The sequence below is a fragment of the Rhinopithecus roxellana genome, chromosome 6 (genome assembly GCF_007565055.1).
Source record: "Rhinopithecus roxellana isolate Shanxi Qingling chromosome 6, ASM756505v1, whole genome shotgun sequence".
Classification (NCBI taxonomy): Eukaryota; Metazoa; Chordata; class Mammalia; order Primates; family Cercopithecidae; genus Rhinopithecus; species Rhinopithecus roxellana.
In genome coordinates, this window is record NC_044554.1 from 70,924,350 (window position 1) to 70,938,955 (window position 14,606).

General features: G+C 34.7%; 1 protein-coding gene across 4 annotated transcripts in view; it reads left to right on the forward strand.

Annotated features, from left to right (window-relative positions):
* Positions 1-14,606, forward strand: part of CADPS2 (calcium dependent secretion activator 2) — a 602,646-nt gene that overhangs the window by 270,501 nt on the left and 317,539 nt on the right. For all 4 annotated transcript variants that reach the window (XM_030932945.1, XM_030932946.1, XM_030932947.1 and 1 more), the window contains exons 5-6: positions 4,813-5,049; positions 11,336-11,454. In XM_030932945.1, the coding sequence (XP_030788805.1) occupies positions 4,813-5,049; positions 11,336-11,454 (356 nt within the window). The remainder of the gene's footprint in view (positions 1-4,812; positions 5,050-11,335; positions 11,455-14,606) is intronic.

The window sequence follows — 14,606 nt, forward strand, 5'->3', positions numbered from 1 at the left end:
TAATACTTTAGCCAAGAGGTGATTAGGAAGTAGTGAACAAAATGTGTACAGGGCCAGAAAGACCTGTGACCAAATTCATGATTGCTGTTTTCTAAACATAATAGTAGGCATGTTACTTAACACTTTCGAGCCTCATTTTTTCTATCCACAAATTAATTGAACAAATATTTATTGAACACCAACTATACAGCCAGGTGCTGTCTTAGTTACTTGGGATACATTGGGATAAAATGAGACAAAAATATTTCTGCCAGGCCCTGGTGGAACTTACATTTTATTTGCGATAGTCCCACAATAAGCAGTAAACATGCCATGTAACTGAATTATGGAAGGTGATCATTGTTACTTAGAAAATAGATCAGAAAAAGCAGGATGAGGAATGTAAGAGGGAGGTGTGGGTAGTTACAGTTTTCAGTCAAGTGGTCAGGGCAGGCCAATTCTTGATAGTACAGTCCTTCCAGACACTCAGGCCAAAAAACTTGGAATCATCTTTGACCCCTTTTTCTCATACCTCATGCAACTTATCAGGAAATCCTTTTATCTCTACCTTCACAGTATTTCCAGAATGTGACAGTTGCTGCCATCCTCCCCCTTCTAGTGTGGTCCAGTCATCTTTGTCTCTTGTCTGGATCATTGTTCTGTCCTTTTAGTCAGTCTCCTGGATTCTACCCCTGTGATTCCCTATGTTGCTGAGAGAAAAAGAAAAATTCTTAAAATGGCCTGCAAAGTCCTGTGTGATCTGTTCTTTGTTACCCCTCTGACTTTATCCTCTACTAAACTCTTGCCCTTGCTCAATCCACTTTGGCTACGGTGGCCTCCTTGCCTTTCCTTGCCACAGGGCCTTGGCCCTGACTCTTCACCTGTAGCGAACATCCACTGACATTTACATGGCTTGCTCCCTGCTATAGTCAGGTTCTCCAGAGAGAGCCAATGGGAGATTATATCTATATTTTCATGTATCTAGAGCAATATCTAGGTACATATAATAAATATGTATATAATATTTAAAGTAGATGTTATGCATACATACATGTTATATGTGTGTGTGTGTGTGTGTGTATATATATATATATATACACGTGTGTGGGAGGGGAGGGCAGGGAGAGAGAGAGAGATTGATGGTGTTCAAGGAATTGGCTTCCACAGCTGTGGGCACTGGCAAGTCTAGAATCCATAGGACAAGTAGGCAGGCTGGAAATTCAGGTGAGGGTTGATGTTACAGTCTTAAGTCTGAAATCTGTAGGGCGGACTGGCAGGCAAGAAACTCTGTGTTTTAGTCTTGAGGCAAAATTGCTGCTTCTTTGGGAAACCTTCACCTTTGGTCATAAGTCCTTCAAGTGAGTGAATGAGACCTACCTATAGATGTAGGAGGGTGATATGATTTACTGAATCTACTGATTGTAAATGTTATTAACATCTAAAGAATATCTTGATAGCAACACTTAAATTCGCATTTGACCCAACAACTGAGCACCATAGCCTAGCCAGATTGACAAAATTAATCATCATACTTCCTCATCCATTTTTAGCTCAAAGGGCATCATCTCATCGTTGAGACCTCCCCTGACCACCCCGTTTAAAACTGCAGCCCTTCTCACCACTCACTCTGTGTTCCTTCTAGACTTTTTCTGCATGTCACTTACCACTTTCTACCATAAGAAATTATTTCCTTGTTTACTAAGTGTATCGCCTCACAGTAAAATATAGGTTTCATGGCATCAGAGGACTTTGTCCATTATCTTCATGGTTCTGTCCAGGAGCCTGAAGTAGAATACATAGCAGACCCTCAGGGAATGTCTATTGAATGACTGAGTCTTACGTGCTGGCATATTTGTGAGAAAGCTGGGGCTGTGAAGAATTCTTGAATTATTTGTAGACTCCCTCCCTTTTCTCCCACTCATTTGAATTGAAAGGGAAGAGAGAATACCAATATGGTAAGGATAACTGAATCTGCTCTAATTTGTAGCAAAAACATTTAAACACTTCAATGATTTAGTTAGGTTTGAAACCAGCTTCACAACCAGTAGTTCACTTGATGCCATGATGCTGAGATTAGAACCTAAAATTAATATGGGGCATGGGAAGCAGCAGAGATCAGCTTACAGAAACTGTCCTAGGGTATGAAATCCAGATGTCATCTAGTGGAAGGTTAAGAGCACTTAATAAAAAGTGATTATATTTGAATTATGAGAAAACCTTTTAAATAAACAAATATTGTTTTGGGGTATACCATGTATTAAGACCACTAGTGACCTATGCTGTACAAAGGACCTAATTAGAACACATAGCTTATAAGAGTGACTCACAGACAACTAGGAAATAACCCTATTTCTGATTCAATTCTAGTTTAAAAGAATGATTTTTAAATGTATATTTGTCTGATATACAGTTAGTTTTGTTGTTTGCCAGTGAGGGACAACACAAGCCAGCTAAATAGAGTTGATGAAATATTATCAATAAACTTCAAAGTTTTAAAACAGAATTTTGAGCTTTTTCAGAGAAAAAAATTCAAGTATAGTCTAGTCCCTGAAAAATTTGGAAATACTGATAAAAGAGCCAATTTTGGAGATGTCTGCTTTTCTCTTGTTTGACAGATGATAGAGTTAATGAAATGTTTATAGTTAAAGCTAAATACAAATAGATTTTTTTTCTTGTGCTAATGCTAGATTTTCCATAACGTTGAAAATTTGAAAGCAAAGCGTTAGTATATCAGCACTTTCAGATATGTGACATACTCGCCTTTTTATTTGTTAAACTATACTTTTTAAGGGTAAAATTATGACTTTCATACAAATATAAAATAGACACACAATAGAGATTTTATGCAATGCATAATTAATTAGCAAACAAGTTAGGTATTAAAACCAGACCAAAGAGCATGTGAAAAACTAGGTGTTTGGGGGCATTACTAAGATAAGATTAATGGGCTTAATTAAAAATTGGTTAATTTGTAATACAGATTTAAACTGAACCTTTGGGTTATATTATTCACCAAACATTATTTGCACCTCTTTCAGACACAGTTTTGCAAGGTAATGTGTAGCTTTATTGTCTGGGACCTTTAATCAATAATAAATAATAAGGTGAACTAAGATCTTTTCCCCAAATGATCATTGGATGGCCTTCACTTCCATATGACACTGAAAGGATCTGCCCCCTTATTGCTTTGCCTTGTTTCTCAGTTTTGGATGCTTTTTCTGACAGCCTTAAAGTTAGTCCAAAAACATAAAATATGTTTTTTATGGATCATTTTGCTTTTTTCCCCTCTCTTTGCTTATACTGAAAAATTATTCTAAAGACAATTCCTTCCCTCCCCTCTCCCACTAAAGGAAACCCAGGTATTCTATAGCTGGGTAGTTGCCTGTTTTTTTTAAGGATACAAATTTGCTATTTTGGAATGTTGCTTCAAACTGTAGAGAAGTTTTAAAAGGATACTTAAGAACCTTCTTTGGGAAAGTTCATTTTTAATGTATATATTTAATCTGTCTGTGACATTATGCAATTTTAATTTTGATTATATGTAAATTATTTTAAAAAGAAATATGTGAAGGTTATATTGGGGGAGAAGAAAAACAGGTGGCCTGCGACTCTGGGACTGATCTGTGAAGTGGTGCCAGATGTTCCTTCCCATCCCATGAACGAACTGGTGCGAGTGAGTCAGAGACTAGATGCAGGTTGACAAGAGCACACTGGATGCTTTCCAGTTGTACTAGACATGCAGATTTCTTAGGTTAGATTTTGAATGATGTGGAGCATTCAGCAGTCATTTGAAAGATGGCCGCTTTAGGCTTTCATCCTCCAGCCAGTTCTATGCAGTGGTGGTCATTTTACACTAGGCTTAATGTTGTAAAACTATATACCCTCTGTCTTTAAGAGAGAAAACCTAAGTGCCAGGTTGGCAAACATTAAAGAAAGAGCCAAGAATGTGAGGGAACAAAGTGCTCTCATTTGCTGTTCTGGGGAATATAAATTTATTATAATCTTCTCTAAGAATGATTTGGCACTATCAAAGAATGATTTGGTAAATATCAATATTTGGAATGTCCTTTTAATTGAGCAGAAGAAACAAATCTGATTGCAGAGTTAAAATTATTGAATGACAATGCTGATATAATTTAGCAAGAAAATAAAATCTTCCAAATTGATATTGTTACTTTTTCCCTTGATAGTTTTTATCATAAATTTCCTTTTGCTTTAAACTTTTTCTAAGCCTTTAGTAAAAAACTGAATTTATAGCCACAAGAGATCTTGGCACATTAATGTGAAAATTTACCAAATTTAGAAATATGACCATATCACTCTTCAATAATGTGAGTTTTTAATGCCTATTTATGAAAAAGCATACCCTTCCAACAATGCATATCTGTGGTAAGAAATAGGGCTATTGTTAAAATGTTTGTTTCCTAACTGGCAAAGCTGTGTGTCCTGAATTTTTTTTATAGACCAATTATCTCAAGCATTGCAAAGCTACTAGTGGCTAAGGTTCATCTATACACTAAAATATCTTCCATGCATGTTTTCAGAGTTAGTTTTTCCTTAAGCAGATCTTATCACAAATAAAGTTAATGTGAAAATATGTGTGATTTTTTCATTTTGTACTGCAGTGATCCTCAATAAGATATCTGAAGTATCTTAGATATAATCAAAAATGCCAAAGCCTGAGGATTTTAAAGGCTAGTGACTGAAGTAGGGTAGATACGTTGCGAGTGTTGTAATTTCTAAGACAGCAAAGTATATACATCATACAATTTTTTAATGATGAAATTGAAATATGACTTATGTAACACTATTATTTTAAAAATTATTTTCAAGGAAAGAAAATTCCCCAAATTTATAGCAAAAGATATGGAGAATATGTATATAGAAGAGTTGCGGTCTTCGGTGAATTTGCTAATGGCCAATTTGGAAAGTCTTCCAGTTTCGAAAGGTGGTCCAGAATTTAAATTACAAAAATTAAAACGTTCACAGAACTCTGCATTTTTGGACATAGGAGATGAGAATGAGATTCAGCTGTCAAAGTCCGACGTGGTGCTGTCATTCACCTTAGAGGTAAGTAGCTTTATCTCATGCTCACCTCTGGCAGCATAAATGAGGCTGCAAAATAATTTCTGTTGACCTTTGCAGTAACTTTTAGAATTTAAAACAGTGTAATATGTTGGAGATGTTGAATTATTCTTCATTTATTGGACACTCAGCTTGTATATGCAAATGAATGCAAATTTTCCTTTAAACATAGCAGTATTAGGATTAAATAAGAAAATAATAGAAGTTTTAAGGCAAGTCTTCTTTATGCCAGTGAGTCTAGTGTAAGTTTACTGATAAAATAGGATGAGCATTGTGGCTCACACCTGTAATTCCAGCACTTTGGGAGGCCGAGGCAAGAAGATCACTTAAGTCAAGATGTTTAAGACCAGCCTAGGCAACATAGCGAGACCCTGTTTCCTTAAAAAAAAAAAAAGAATTATCTGGTCATGATGGTGTGAGCCAGTAGTCCCAGCTACTTGGGAGGCTGAGACGGGAGAATTGCTTGAGCCCAGGAGGTTGAGGTTACATTGAACAGTGATCATGACACTGCATTCCAGCCTGACTGACGGAGTGAGACCCTGTCTCAAAAATACAACAATAACAGAAATTCCTTGATAAAATAAGCATCAAAACGCACATGGGTAGAAATAGCAATTCAACATATAATTGAATTCTTTGTAATTTGGGAACTCCTTTCAGATTTTTGGTTAACCTTTCTTTTTAAATCTACTTTACCCATAGGATCATTTTACTAGGATCATATCAAATAAGCCAGTTATAATACACATTATTAGGTATCATGAATGATGAGAAATAGAGAATTCTTCTTTTTCAGGACTTCAAGTTTTATTACAGGCACAGTACATATTAGAGCAAGAACAAAAGTCGTACATTTAAAATTGTATTCTCCAAAACTTCAGAATTTCATTATTTTATACAAATCACTGGAAACCAAAGACTAATACTCTTTGTACAGCTTTCTGTTGGTGCTTTACATATCTCTTCATTGATAATCTATGTATATGGGCTTATCTAGTTATATGTCTGTGGGTTTGTATACCACAACACACACACATACACACGCCTGACATCTTTAGTTCCCAGGAGAAAGAATGTATGTGAGGCCTTAAGATAAAAGATTTTAACATAATAATTAGGAGAGTCAAGTCACCATTTGGCTTAAACTCGAGCTTCCCCTCCTCATAATTTTTATTCCATTAGAAAATAGTAACAATGTGACACTTTAATTCATAGCTCTTTCAAAAATTATATTGAGGCTTATAGCTCCTTCCTTTTATCCTCTCTACTGGTTCCCAGTGCTGCCATTTGCATTTGCTGATTGACAAATAAAAGTAAGTACAGTCTTACGAAGAACAGTTTTCAATTTCTTTATTGAAACTTCACTTCCTTAGTTTATGGCAGAAAAAGAAAACTTCTATTTTTATTCTTTTTTCTCCATATATTTAACTCTGAGATACATTCAAACTTGAGGACATCTGCCTCTCACTTTCTTGACTTCAGGATTAATGATTTAGTTGTAGGTTAATAGATTAAACTTAGTGTTATATTAGAACTATGAAGCTTTCTTCTGACTTCAAGATTGGATTCTGGGCTTACCTAATGACTTTGCCAAATGGTTTCACTACTGGGTTTCTTCTCAGCCTTTTCAATCTTATAACATAAGGATGTCTAATTTGAACCTACATAACATGTTACCTGTAGAATTTCCTCATTATTCCTGTCTCCTGCTGAGTGAATCTCCTGCTGAGTGAAATACGAAACATCAACTCTTTTCTATTTTTTAAGACTTTATACAAAACAAAATTCGTCCCTTAATTATAGTATAACTTTTTCCAACAGGAGTTTATCTTATTTATTTATTTATTTATTTATTTATTTATTTGGAGACCGAGTCTCTTTCTGTTGCCCAAACTGGAGTACAGTGGCGTTATCTCTGCTCACCACAACTTCCACCTCCCAGATTCAAATGGTTCTCCTGTTTCAGCCTCCTGAGTAGCTGGGACTATAGGCATGCAACACCATGCCTGGCTAATTTTTTTTTTCTTTTGTATTTTTAGTAGAGATGGGGTTTTGCCATCTTGCCCAGGCTGGCCTCAAACTCCTGAGCTCAGACAATCCACCTACCTCTGCCTCCGAAAGTGCTAGGATTACAGGCTTGAGACACTGTGCCCAGTCTATAAATTTATTGATGAAAAAAATAATTTGTAGAGCAAATAACTTTTATAATGTATAAGTCTACCATTATCTTTATATATAAACATTCATAACTAAAAGTTTAGAACATTATCTCTTTTCTCTGTTGTTCAAAAATCTTATGAATAATTGTAATAATTGTAATAATTAACTTAATGAATTATATTTTGCCTGCTGAAAACAAAATTAGGCTGCTGAGTCAATGTTTAAGTGATAACTATGAATTGTTATTCTGTCCTTTATTGCCAATATGTTTAGGAGGACTGTTCAGTTGGCAGTAGGTTGTTAGTCAGAGAATATGAGCTAAAACTTCACTTTTCATGGTCTGAGAAGCTTGCATATTTATAAAATTGTTTTGACATCGTCTGTTGCTATGTCTATCTAAGGCAGATATTTTCCTACCATAGCATTATACAAATCTGTTCTCGGTGTCCGCAGTATTTTAAGCAAGAGTTATGTGTCCAGCAACAAAGTAAAGTCGCGTTAAGTGATGATGGTGCGGTGCGTGTTTATAGGACACCAGAGAGAATAGATACGCCTCTAGTCACAGGGCCTGTGACATCAGCCAAGCTAAACTGAGTAATTATCTCTAGTTCTTTCAGCAAACCTTGCTCCTCAGACCCCATATTTCAGCCTAAGAAAACTCTGAAAGGCAAGCAGTTAATCCCATTTAAAGCCGTCACACTTCATTAGTCAGGCTTAGAAGTGGTCCAGTGGAGGAATCTTTTCTAAGAACTATACTGAGTCAAAGGAATAAAGTGCAGATTTGAAAAACTCTACTCAAATGTCACCTTCTCTTTAAAATTGCTCCCACCCTTCCCTTCTCCCACCATACCCTATTCCCTTCCCAAGTTCTGTTTTTGCTATAGTACTTACCAACTAACATATAGTTCAGTTATATATTGTGTTTATTGTTAATTATCTGGCTTTCTCTACTAGAATGTAAGTTACAGGAAGGTTATATTTCTTTCTCTTTCTTTTTTGTTTACTGAGGTAATGAAAGTGCCTAAACAGTGCCTAGCACACAATTGACTCAATAAATACTTATTGAATTAAGGATTTTTATGGTACCAAAAAAGCAGCTGTACAGGATTACTTTTAGGTCTCTCTGTTCATTAAGGCTTCAGAAGAAATATTAAAGCAAGAGATGATGATCCAATCTACAAAACGCTAAGCTATTCAATAATGTTAAATGTTCAAGCAATACTAGAAAAACAAATGTTGACCTAAGAAGTGGAAAGTGGGGAATGTTATCAGTGGCATGAGTATAGTTGACTTTTTTTTTTTTTTTTTTTTTTTTGAGACAGAGTCTCCCATTGTCGCCCAGGCTGGAGTGCAGTGGCACGATCTCAGCTCACTGCAAGCTCCTGCGGGTTCACGCCCTTCTCCTGCCTCAGCCTCCCGAGTAGCTGGGACTACAGGCACCCGCCACCACGCCAGACTAATTTTTTGTATTTTTAGTAGAGACAGGGTTTCACTGTGTTAGCCAGGATGGTTTCAATCTCCTGAGCTTGTGATACGCCTGCCTTGGCCTCCCAACGTGCTGAGATTACAGGCATGAACCACCGCGCCCAGCCTGTAGTTGGTTTTTTTACACTGAATTCTTTCGTTGATATTAGGCTAGCAGATTCCATGACTTTCTCTATGTTTGGTGCTATATGTTTCCCAATTTCACCATACTGCTCAGTGTCATGCTTTTATAAACTACACATGCTTAAATGTCTCCTAACTCTGTGGTCAGCGTTTCACTTGGATGAAAGTTACCTAGTTTCACATTTTATACATGCCACTCTTCTTTTTACTTCTAGGACAACTTTATTTATTTTATCCTTATGACATCAGCTACAGAGAGAATGGGAAAGAGAAGATGAAAATAGGTCAGTTTAGCTTCCATAGGTCCACTAGCAAGTTTTGCTGGGAATTGAAACACTTACTTAAAATTAGATTAGCTGATGGTCCATGGAATTCTTGGTTGTCTTTATCACTAATTAAATTAATTATCACTAGTTTTTATATCACTTTATCACTTAATTAATTATCACTAATTAAGGCCAGCTATGTTTTATTTTCCTTTCAGATATCAGATCTGTACAATCATATTGTTTTATTTATACGTATAGATTTATCACAGAAACTGTATCTTTTGAAAGTGACAATTCTGCAGGATAAAACGTTCCCAGCACAGTTGGAAGTATTGTTTTGAAAAGCAGAGTGCTGTTTCATAAGTAGTATGTTTTAGGAGGTCATGTTTACAGTAGCTTATAGTAGAGGTGACAGAAATAATGTCAAGCAGATGCTGCCTTTCTTCTCTTGCATTTGGGTTATTTAAACACACTGCAGAAAGATGCATTGTCAATAATATTCTGAAATATGAAGCAGTGCTCTTACGATTTCTAGACTTGTGGTACCCAATTCTGTTGTTTCATACATTTTAAATGACCATCAAACATTTTTATTATTAAGAAGTTATTAGAGTAATGGTGGTAAGTCCAAGTGTATTTGCCTTTTAATTAATGTGGTTATATATTTGATTTATCTCAGCCTCTGGTTTTATTTGTATAAGAATCTAACAAATTTCAATATTACTAGCAAAAAACCTGAGTCATTAAAAATGCATAACTTCCTTTGCTTATTTTCTTTAATCAAGATTTAGTATTTCATTCCAGTTTCCCTGAGGAGTGTTAGAACAGCTGTGAAAGATACGGCTTTTCTCTATCAATTCTCCATTAATTTTCTTAGTCTGTTTTCAGTTAAGTCCTGATTTTGATTCGTATGTTGGTTTGCATTTCCATGTGAGAAAATGACAAAAGCCCTGGTTGAGGAGGAAAACCTGTTCTGAGTTTGACCTTTTATTTTATTGATAAATAACTGAGTGATCAGTTTCCTATATATTTTATGAAAACAAAATTTAACAAAAACCAAATACACATTTATATTTACAAACATGACTCTTCTCTTGTAACAGAGCTGAAAGGCAGAACACTTTTAAGATGGTTTGTTTTTTGAGCCCTTTTGGATCAAAATTCTTATCGCGACTCTATAAAAAATGTAATGACTGTAATAAAGTATGACATGATCAGGAACTGATACAGATTATGTTTATGGTAGATATTTTGGTAGCTATGAAACATGAATTTTATTATTATTTGTGCAGCTACAACATGGGATCAATGAAGAAATCAATGTACATATATAAATGCATTTTAATCTATTTTATAAATTAAATTTTGAGAATTTAGAAGAGTTCATAATGTAACTTTTGATTGAAAACCTTATGGTAAATAATATTCGTATTTGATGTATACATCCAATGAGAATGATAGGTTACAGTGTTTTAAGATTGGCAGCCTCTTCAACAAACATTAAAAAGCACACATAAAAAATGTATGTTGTCCTTTCTCTCAGGAGTTACAAATACATAAGGCAATATCAGTTTTTCCACACTTTTCCAGCATACTGAATTAAATTGGTACATATCTTCAATGGATAGAAAAATTATTTTTTCTTACCAAGTTAGTATTAAGATGTTCAGTGACAAATTATAATTTTCCATTTAATAAGATACAGTCCATAAATTAAACTCTTTTACAGAGAGTAATAGTAATCTCAAGTGAATATAGAAAATTTCTGATGTCACGTGTTGATATCAATGAGTTAGTATGATGGTATAAATGTCTACCATTCATATATACTATATTAATTTATATGGAACTTATGTGCTGCTGTTATCATCTACACTAAATTTTCATTTGTGATTCTGCTTAACTTCATGCAGACTTGCCTTAATTTGTTAAGGATCTGAGTTTAAATTTCATTTACTTCACTACAGCTTATATTTATGACCTTTGACCTTACTCTTATCTGTAGCTGGCAGCAGATATATTTTCAGTTGCCAGATTTCCTAAAAATGTTATTTGCTATACCTTCTATGAATAGAGGTGGATTATAAAGAAGATAAAATACCAGTGATGTTAACAAAAACAAATTTTTTTTTTCAGTTTTGTCAGTCTTCCTTATTACAGTTCATGCTGCTATTTCTGTATATTGCTAAATGTTGTCAACTTGATGCATTATTTTAAAATCATTTTATCTTTAGATTGTCATAATGGAAGTGCAAGGCTTGAAGTCAGTTGCTCCCAATCGAATTGTTTACTGTACAATGGAAGTGGAAGGAGAAAAACTGCAGACAGACCAGGCTGAAGCCTCAAGGCCACAGTAAGCCAGTTGAAAAAAATGTATTGTTGTTATTGTTTGTTTTTTTAATCCTCCCAAAGAAACATGCTCTATTTATGTGCATAAATGTGTGGTATTACACTCTAAAACTGCTATTTGGCTAGCTTTGTCTCAAATGTGTTAGAACTAGTGTGTTCCTTTCTGGATAATGATGTTATAATTAGAATTTTGGCAGAATTCCTGTGTAGTACAAATAGGAAATCCAACATGCAAATGCAAAGCTAATCATTAGGCAATAAAACATTTATAAGTCATTTCTAAGGAAAGCAAATTTTATCATCATTTGTTATTTGAAAGGTAATACATAATCCTATTTCATTTGTGAGAATTGTATTCTAATAGCCTTTTCATTTTTGCCTGTTATAGTTCTTGGTGATGTAACAGTAGATACCATGATTCTGCACAATTATTTGGAATAGTTAGTAGTGGGCTAGAGAAGCAGTTAATGACTGCTGCACAATAATCAGAGTATAAAGCTGCTTTTTGCCAGCAGTTTGATGTTTCAGATTCTGGCAATGAGTTAATTAAATTAGTAAGATGTTCTCTTTAACTCATTCAAACTTGAGGAACCATCATGGTCTCTAGTAGAAACAACCAGGCTGGCCTGAGGAATTCAGATGCAATATGCTTGACCTTCATTTGTACATTACCTTTAGAAAACATTTTTTTTCTTCTATTTAATCTTTATTCTAAATATCTTATAGGATTTAGGATTTTTGCCTTATTATAATACCAATATGTGACCTGTTCATTCAAGAAACCTCTGTTGAGATCCCAAATAGGCACCGAAGATGTATGAGAAATGTTCATTTTCTTTAGAGCAGGCAGGATAGGGAGATACAGAGGGTTATGTGTAATGGTAGAGAAGTGCTCAGAGTGTTAGGGGGTTGAAAAGAAATAAGTTGAAGCTTCTCATCCTAACCTACAAATTCCTACAGGCCTGCACTTGACCAATCTCTCATGACCTCTGGGATCTCGCCTGCTCCCTTTGTTCCCCGATCTTCTGCAATTCATCTGCCCTGGACTTCATGCAGTTCCTCAAACACTTACCCACCCATTCCTGGTGTCGCACTTGCTTTCCCCTCTGCTTGTAGTCATCTTCCCTCTTATCTTTGTATAGCTGTTTTCTTGGCATTGAGAATCTCAACTTAACCATCACTGAGAATAATCCTTCCCTTTAACCCAGTGGGAAGTGTACATTTTCTGGCTCACCGCTTTTTAATTTTTGGACTGTGTTAATTATCTGTTTATTTTGCAATATATTTTCTCCTGAGAAAAGGGTAAAACATCTTATCCTATTTAGTCTTATATCTGAGTACTTAGTAGGCATTCAAGTGGAATTTATTAATTCAATTGACTAAACTTATTTTTGTGATCTAGTCACAGTATATATTTGGGGGTAATACATTAGTATATTCACAGAATTGTGTAATCATCACCACTATCCGTTTTTGAATATACTCATCATCTCAAACACACACACACACACACACACACACACACACACACACAAAACTGTACCCTTTAGCTATCAACCCCTAACCACTCCAGTTTTAAGCAACCACTAATTTACTTTCTGTCTTTTATAGATTTACCTATTCTGGACATTTCATATAAATATAATTATATATACAGTCATGTGTTGCTTAACAGCAGGGATATATTCTGAGAAATGTGTCATTAGGTGATTTTGTTGAACATCATAAAGTATACTCATACAAGCTGATATGGTATAAATATTTTTCCCTACATGTATATATTTCATATGGAAAGCTAAATGTCCTAGCACCATTACATTTTTCCTGCCTGATGTGCAATGCCAGTATCAAATGCCATATATCAAGTCTGTTCAAGTCCTTTGCCCATTTTTGTTTTCTCAGGTTTTAAGAGTTCCTCTATTTTGGATACTAGGCCTTTATCATATATGTGATTTGCAAATCTTTTCTCTCATTCTATGAATTTGTTCACTTTCTTGATTTGTATTTTGAAACACAAAATTTTGATGAAGTCCAATTTATTTTTTTCTTTGTTGTGCCTTTGTTGTCACCACTAAGAATTCATTGTCAAACCTAAAGTCACTAATTTTTAGCTCTATGCTTTCTCCTAAGACTTTCATAGTTTTGACTCTTACATTTAGGTCACTTATCTATTTTAGGTTGATTTTTGTATATGGTGTAATATAAGGGTCCAGTTTCCTTCTTTTACATGTGACTATTCAGTTGTCCCAACACCATTTGTTGAATTCTTTCCTTATTGAATGTTATTTGCATCCTTTTTGAAAATCAGTTGACCATAGATACATGCATTTGTTTCTGGACTCTCAATTCGGTTTAACCAATCTATATGCCTGTTCTTATGCCACTACCACACTTTCTTGATTACCATTGCTCTGCAGTAATTTTTGAAATCAGGAGTGTAAGGCTTTCACCTGTGTTGCTTTTCAAGATTGTTTTGGCTATTCTGAAATTTGATATGAATGTTAGGAACAGTTTATCAACTTTTGTAAAGATTATGCAAAGATCACCAGCTGAGATTCCAGTAGGGATTATGTTGTAACTGTAGGTCAATTAGGAGCATACTGCCATCTTAACAGTATTAAGTCTTCTGATCCACAGACATGGGATGTCTTTCTATGTATTTAGACCTTCAATTTCCCTTTCAACAATGTCTTGTAGCTTTCAAAGTAAAAGTTTTACTTTTTGTTACATGTATTTCTATTATTTTATTCTTTTTTATGCTATTGTGAGTGGAATTGTTTTCTTAAATTTACTTTTAAATCATTCAAATTATTAGAAATATAATTATTTTTGTATATAGATTTTATATGCATCAATCAACCTTACTGAACTTGCTTATCAACTCTAACATTTTTAGTGGATTTTGTAGACTTTTCTATGTGCAAGACCATGTCATCTGTAAATACTGATAGTTTAACTTCTTCCTGTCTAATTTAGATTTCCATTATTTAATTTTTTTGACTAACTGTCTCCAGTTCAATGTTGAATAAAAGTGGTAAGAAAAGGCATGTTGGTGTTGTTGCTGATCATAGGGGGAAAGCATATAATCCTTTATAGTTAAATCTGATTTTAGCTCTGGATTTTTAATAGAAACTCTTAGCAGTTTAAGGAAGTTCC